Source organism: Lytechinus pictus, chromosome 18 (assembly GCF_037042905.1).
Source record: "Lytechinus pictus isolate F3 Inbred chromosome 18, Lp3.0, whole genome shotgun sequence".
NCBI lineage: Eukaryota > Metazoa > Echinodermata > Echinoidea > Temnopleuroida > Toxopneustidae > Lytechinus > Lytechinus pictus.
In genome coordinates this window covers 21,904,317-21,911,950 of record NC_087262.1, presented here as the reverse complement: position 1 = coordinate 21,911,950, position 7,634 = coordinate 21,904,317, and the positions used below count along the sequence as shown (strand labels likewise).

Genomic DNA, 7,634 nt, shown 5'->3' with positions numbered 1-7,634 from the left:
ATGAAAATTTAGTTTTAAGTTTTATTTCCTTCTCTTTTATTACAGGAAAAAGATCATTCATAAACATGATAAACAAAACAAAAATAATATTGATCTTACATCTCTTGAAGTGTCAGTTCTGATTATAATCTAAAGTTATGATAGTCTTGTATTGAATCCAGATAAAATCCAAGTTGGATGGTTAAGATTCCTTAAATTAAAGTTCACAATGATGGCGATGATGAAATTGATTTTGAAGCACGATGAATAACAAGAGTCACTGTAACGAGTTGAAATGTCCGTGAAGACGACGTTGATGATGATTGACAGTCAATTTCAGCAATCCATGGGTTGAAAAGCGTTCATTAAAACAGTTTGATGATCTCGATGAGAACTGAGAATTCCTCTCTCAAAATAACTGCAAACAGTTCTTTGATGGCGTGCAAATAATTCAACAGAAGATAAATGTTGTATTCCAGTTACTATGCTCTGACATGAAGTCTGGAGTTCTGATCTGATATGATGTGATGACCTCCTTGAATAAACTGCCAGCTTATATATATAAATTTCCCCTATTCTGGAAGCTTCTACTATTGTTTACAAAAAGAACATTATCCTTCTTTCTTGAATAGTCCACTTCTAGAAGACTCTCGAATGACCTTAGTGAAATTGACAATGTAAACAACATAGCTAATCCTATTGTTCTTTTCACTGCAGGCAGGTTCTATTGTCTACCTTTGGACATTCCAGAAATAACAAAAATTATTCCATCTCATTAAATATGCATGCCTAACAAAGCTTTACTGAGACATTCTGGAATATTCTTAATCATTATATGCTATGACTATCCTTAAAGAGGAAATACGCCAGTTGATTTGTATCTTGTTATAGCGCCATCTGCGTCAGTTATGCGGCCACACGTTCGTCCGACTCTTGACTTGATTACGGTTAAATAAAGTATTGATCACAACTACAAAGTTGCTTCCGATTCCTCTTTATTGTCGTGGTGGCCGCTTATGGGATTCACTCACGCCTGAATTTTTTCTTATTCCACATTTGAAGGACTTTGCTGAGAAGGAAAACAGCCGGTTGCACCGTAAAAGTAAGTTTACCGTGAACGAGTAGTTGGTTAGATCTAGCCGAAATTAGAGTCGGTCCCACAGCCTTACAATGGCGTGCAGTATGCCTAAAGTACCAAAGCAATGGTGCTTGGGTAAAGTCGAATCAATTACATCCTTTGAAGGATGGAGACAGAATCTTTTGTACACCTTGAATCTTGATCCTAACTTTGCTTTCTTCCTCTCTGAGTCGGTAACATGGGGTAAGAAAACAAAAGCTAACCCCACAAGGGGTTTCATAGATGACAATCCCTCTGTTCCTTCAGAGTTGCGCAAAACTGCTCAACAGAAAGCGAACCTACTTGATCTTATGCTCGGTCAGATTGCTAATTTTTGTCCCGTCATCGCTAGAAATTCTATTGTTCGCAATTCCACTTCTTTGAATGACATTTGGGCCACTATTAGACTTCACTATGGCTTCCAGGCAACAGGTGCCCATTTTTTGGATTTTTGCGAGATAAAGCTGGAATCTGATGAGCGACCAGAAGATTTATATCAGAGATTACTTGCCTTTGTCGAGGACAATTTGTTGAAGCCTGGTGGTGGTATTACCCATCACGGTGATCCCATCCTGGATGATGAAGAACTTTCGCCTACAATTGAGAATTTCATTGTTCTGCAGTGGCTTCGCCTTTTGCACCCTGACCTTCCCCAGGTGGTGAAGCAGAGGTACGGCACAGAACTCCGTTCACGCACACTTGCATCCCTCAAACCTGAAATTTCTCAGGCCCTTACTAGTCTTTTGGAGTCAGTTGAATGTTCCAGGGCAATGCGTACAGCGGCTTTTCCGCCCCGTGGTCGTAGTCAGACTGCTCCCCGGCGTACTCAGTCTCGAACCCCAGCGAAGTTCCGTCCTAGGTCTTCCAAATCTTGTCCACTGTGCGTTCAGGCTGGCCGTCCTAGTGACCATTTTTTGAGTGTCTGTCCTTACCTTCCAGACTCCGATCGGCAGTACATGGCAAAGGCCAGGCAGGTTGCCAAGATTTTTGATGATGGAGGTTCTGATGATTTTGACTTTGATGTTGACCCCCAGGAGTCATGTGACGAGGCTTGTTTGTCACCAGACCCTGGCCGTGGAGGTACCTCTTCCACACTGCGTGTCCAAGTTCGCCAGTCTCCTTATTTCGATGCATTTTATAATCATCATGCTGTTCGTATCACCCTCGACAGCGGTGCTACTGGGAACATGATGCGTGCCTCTACGGCCCGAGTATTAGGTTGTAACGTGTCCTCCACCACCCAGTCAGCTCATCAGGCTGATGGGTCCTCTCCGCTGCAGGTTTGGGGTGAAACTCGTTTCACCGTTTGTCGTGGCAGTCATGAGTTCCACTTTGAAGGATTGGTCATTGAGAACCTTGATGTTGACGTTTTGGCTGGTACTCCATTTATGGAAAGGAACGATGTGGCCATCAGGCCAGCAAGGAGGGAGATTTCCTTGGCTGATGGTACTGTGTTTAGTTACGGTTCCTGTAGTAAGCCTAAGGCTGGTCATGCAGTGCGTCGCGCATTTGTCCTTCGTGCCCCTTCTCAAACTACCACCATTTGGCCAGGTGAATTCCTTGAGTTTTCCCTACCTCCTGAGTTTTCTGCTGATGAGACACTTGTCTTGGAGCCTCGCTCGGATTCCCCTCCTACACCAATGATCACAGAATTCTTTCCGGCTCCAGGTGTTGTCTCGAGTGTTGCTGGTAGGATCCGCATCCCAAATCTCTCTCGCAGTCCTTGTGTTATCCGTCGCAATGAACATCTTTGTCAGGTTTGTCCAGTGGTTGTCTAAGATGGCAGTCAGGTTGCGCAAATTCCTCCTAGTCAGACTGCCCTTCCCTCTGTGGTGCAGGGAGGGCCGACCTTATCACAGCCTTCTCAGTCGGTTATTGTGGATCCTGATAATATCCTCCCCCCAAAGGCAAGGGGAGATTTTCAGTCTCTTCATGCAGAACATGATTGTGTGTTTAGCCCTGTATTCAAGGGTTACAATGGTGCATCTGGTCCATTCAAGGCCGTTGTGAACATGGGTCCTGTGCAGCCCCCACAACGCAAGGGTCGCCTTCCCTTGTATTCCCAGGAGAAGCTTGTTGAATTGCAGGGAAAGTTTGATGACCTTGAGAAACTTGGCGTCTTTGCACGCCCTGAGGATATTGGTGTTACGGTTGAATATGTCAACCCGTCGTTTCTTGTGAAGAAGCCAAATGGCGGCTCTCGTCTTGTCACAGCCTTTGCTGATGTTGGGCGCTACTCTAAGCCACAGCCCTCAGTTTTGCCTGATGTTGATTCCACTCTGAGAAAGATAGGTCAGTGGAAGTACATTATTGCATCTGACCTTGCAAGTGCCTTTTATCAAATACCTCTCTCTCGTGATTCGATGAAGTATTGTGGTGTTGCTACCCCTTTCCGCGGCATTAGAGTTTACACCCGTTGTGCTATAGGTATGCCGGGATCAGAGACGGCATTGGAGGAGTTGATGTGTCGAGTGCTGGGAGATCTATTGTTTGAAGGTGTTGTTGTCAAACTTGCAGACGACTTATACTGTGGTGCTGACACCTGGCAGGCCCTTTTGCATAACTGGTCCAGGGTGTTACATGCACTAGCCTCCAATGGTCTTCACCTTTCTCCATCTAAGACTACCGTCTGTCCAAAAACCACCACTATTTTAGGGTGGGTTTGGTCTGAAGGGAACCTCAAAGCAAGTCCTCATAGGATAACAACTTTGTCAACGTGCTCATGCCCTTCAACCGTGAAGGGCATGCGGTCTTTCATTGGAGCCTATAAGATGCTTGCTCGCGTTCTCCCGAATTGCGCATCCTATCTGGGCCCCCTGGATGAATCGATTGCAGGTATGAAATCTCAAGACCGCATCTGCTGGACAGATGAGCTTCATGATGCCTTCAACAAAGCCCAGTCCGGCATCAAGTCTACTCGTACGGTTACTCTACCCCGGCCATCTGATCAGCTATGGATTGTCACTGATGGATCCGTGAAGAACCATGGTCTCGGTGCTACCATGTACGTCACAAGAGACCGGACGCCTTTCGTCGCAGGTTTCTTCAGCGCGAAGCTCCGTGGTCGTCAAATCACATGGTTACCTTGTGAAGTAGAAGCACTGTCCATTGCTGCTGCCACCAAGCATTTCAGCCCGTACATCATCCAGTCTCACCACCCTGTCTGCATTCTTACTGACAGCAAACCTTGTGTTCAGGCTTATGAGAAATTGTGTCGTGGCGAGTTTTCTGCCAGTCCACGGGTTTCTACCTTTTTGGCAACCATTAGCAGATACCAGGTTTCCTTACGTCACCTGGCGGGCTCCGCTAATGTCCCATCTGATTTCGCGAGTAGGAATGCTCCCCCATGCCATGATGTTCGATGCCAGATCTGTACTTTCATTTCACGGATGGAAGACTCTGTTGTCCATCTTACGTCTGTTGCTGACATCCTCTCAGGGAAGATACGCCTCCCTTTCACATCTCGTCACGCGTGGGGTAAGATTCAGTCTGATTGTCCGGCCCTCCGCCGTGCCCATGCCCACCTTACTCAGGGTACTCGCCCATCGAAGAAGTTGACAGGTATCCGTGATGTGAAGCGATATCTCCAGGTTGCCACCATCGCCCGTGATGGCTTACTGGTCGTCCGCCGGGATCATGCATTCTTGCCACAGCAGGAGTGTCTCGTCATTCCTCGCAATGTGCTACAGGGGATTCTCACTGCCCTACATCTTCAACTTGGTCACCCCACATCACACCAACTCAAGCAGGTTGTCTCACGGTATTTCTATGCCCTGGATCTTGATGCAGCAATTCAACAGGTGACTGTCGGTTGTCACAGCTGTCTTTCCCTCCAGAATGTTCCTCGTGTTGCTACTCCCCAGTCTACAGGTGACCCTCCATGTGTCATTGGTGTGTCTTTTGCTGCGGATGTCATCAAGCGTTCCCGCCAACTCGTTTTCATCCTCAGGGAGAGTGTCACTTCTTATACTGTAAGCGCTTTGATTCCAGATGAACGCAAGGAGACTCTCCGCACAGCCCTCCTTCAGCTATGCGCACCTCTCAGGCCACTTGATGGCCCTCCATCTGTCGTCCGCACTGACCCTGCGCCAGGATTTTCTGCTCTCCAACACGATGAGTCTTTGCACAGTCAGGGCATCACTTTGGAGATCGGCCGTGCCAAGAACATCAACAAGAATCCTGTCGCTGAGAAGGCTGTCCGTGAGCTGGAAGATGAGCTGCTTCGTGATGATCCCCGCGGTGGTCCTGTTACTCCACTTGCGCTTGCTCTGGCTACCGCACATCTTAACAGCCGTATCCGTTGCGTTGGTCTTTCTGCTCGTGAGCTTTGGACCCAGCGTGACCAATTCACAAGTGAACAGATTCCGTTGCGTGACATGGACGTTATTACCAATCAACATGAGAAACGGCTCTCCAACCATGGCCCCAGTATGGAATCGAAGGCACCCAAACGCCTATCTTCGATGGGAGAGTCTCTTGTTCACGTTGGTGACCTTGTCTACCTTGCGCTCGGACCGGACTAAGACCCAGGCCAGACCTCGCTACCTTGTCTGCAGTGTCGACAACGATTGGTGCAACATTCGCAAGTTTGTTGGGAGCCAACTACGTTCTACGTCATACCGTGTCCGGCGCTCGGATTGCTTGAAGGTCCCCCCAGGGATTCCTACCTCTCATCCTTCTCGACTGAGGGTTTCTGATGACGACGACGACCACCGTGATGAGGAGTTAACCAGTCCCACTCCAGCGGATGACTCACAATGCTTGCCTAATGCCTCTGACGTTACTGATGTGCCGGGTGTCCCTTGCCCCCCTCCTGACCCCCCTGATATTCCTTACGAACTTTCTCACCCTGATGTTAGTCCTTCCCTTTCACTTTCTGGTCAGTCAGATCCCCCAGGGCCTTTTGACGTCACTGCCCCCAATAATGGCCGGCGGTATCCCTTACGCCGTCGTGTCCCCCCTTCGTATTTTAGCGACTACGTTTGTGATTGACTTTGGCCTGCATTTATGCCCCCCCCCCCCCATTGCCTGTGCCTTGTCCAGCTTGCCCTTTACTGATGGACTCTCGCTGATGGACACTGTTTTTTCATGTATATCTTTTGTTTTTTTTTTATGCATTTTCGTACGCTTTACCTTTATGAGTGTATCTATGTGTGCTAATGGGTTCCTTAATGCGTCTAGTTTTTTTTCGGCGAACAAACAGACAAAAACAACAAGCCAGCTCGATTTAAATGTTTTGATTCTAATTTGATAGTTTATTGCTTTCAGGATCCTCACCTTACCAAACGAATACCTCTTCTTACTCCAGCTAGTTCGCCTTTTACCAATTGCTGCGCATTTTTGCGCTTGTGATAAATTATGCTGCGCATTTAATTTTTTTGGTTATTATTTTGTGTTTTGTTTGAAGTCCCATTAGTGGGTATGTCTTCGCGTTAATGTTTGCGCATTTGCTTTGCAGTTGTTTGCGAGTTTACACCTTTATAATATGACAATACTTTTACAAAGCTTTTCGCTTTGGATCTTTGCAAAATTCTTTTCATTTACATAAGGAAAAAGTGATTACGCCAGTTGATTTGTATCTTGTTATAGCGCCATCTGCGTCAGTTATGCGGCCACACGTTCGTCCGACTCTTGACTTGATTACGGTTAAATAAAGTATTTTTCCTGTTCGATCGATCCCGCGGTCTGGACGTTTGGTACTGTGTGGTCTGTCGAAAAATCAATCGGCAGTAGCCGGTTGAGGGAATTCCCCGAATTACGAGTATGGTACTTCCGTCCCACTCCCAGCTGAAGAGGAAGGAATAATCTGAAGAGTTTTGAAATTTAACTTGTTGTTGTTGTTGTTTGAGTTTAACAGCGTTCATATGGGGGGAGGGGGTACTATATTAAAGTGAACAGAAAAAAATATCACAAGCTTCCCATCGTTACCACTCTCTCTCTCACACACACACACACACACACCCTCACACACACACAAGGGGGGTGAGGTCATCAATCAATATCCAAAAAGGGGGATATGTAAGGATTCCAGCTCAATGTTTATAGGGTTTTCAAAAAATGTGATCAATTTTGGGCGCACTTCTATATATAAGTAGGCTATGCAGGGGCGGCGGAGCGAATTAAGTTGAAAGTGGAGGGGGGGGGGGGGGACATGCACATGGGAAAAGGCCATCTTTTCTTTCGAAGATTAAAACAAAGAAAGAAATGGCTTATCTACCCTTGTATACAATCATTGATGCAACTATAATTTATTCAAAGTAATGTTGTGCATGAACAGTTAAGATATTCAGGTCACCACCTGGTGTAGTTACTGCATACATTGTAATCTTACATGTTTAAGTTGAGCTATTGAATTGACTATCGTGCTTGAGTGAAGCCACACCTAAATGTACAACATTGAATCAGACATTAAACTGGACTCGGAGAGTCGAGACTGAATCCCACTACATCTGCTGTCTACATTGGCTCTTATGTTATTTCAACAACACTACAGGTCACCACTCACATGACTCATGAAACTTCAGTAAGGCCCGTAAGA

General features: G+C 46.3%; 1 protein-coding gene across 1 annotated transcript; it reads left to right on the top strand.

Moving 5' to 3' along the window:
• The first annotated feature begins 3,108 nt into the window (after positions 1–3,108).
• On the top strand, positions 3,109–5,619 carry LOC135157450 (uncharacterized). Its single transcript, XM_064112796.1, has one exon. It carries the CDS (start codon positions 3,109–3,111, stop codon positions 5,617–5,619), a length of 2,511 nt encoding a protein of 836 aa, XP_063968866.1.
• Positions 5,620–7,634: the final 2,015 nt, after the last annotated feature.

Bases quoted from the DNA above. Each gene is read 5' to 3' on its own strand.
- LOC135157450 (XM_064112796.1), top strand. From the start codon at position 3,109: ATGGGTCCTGTGCAGCCCCCACAACGCAAGGGTCGCCTTCCCTTGTAT.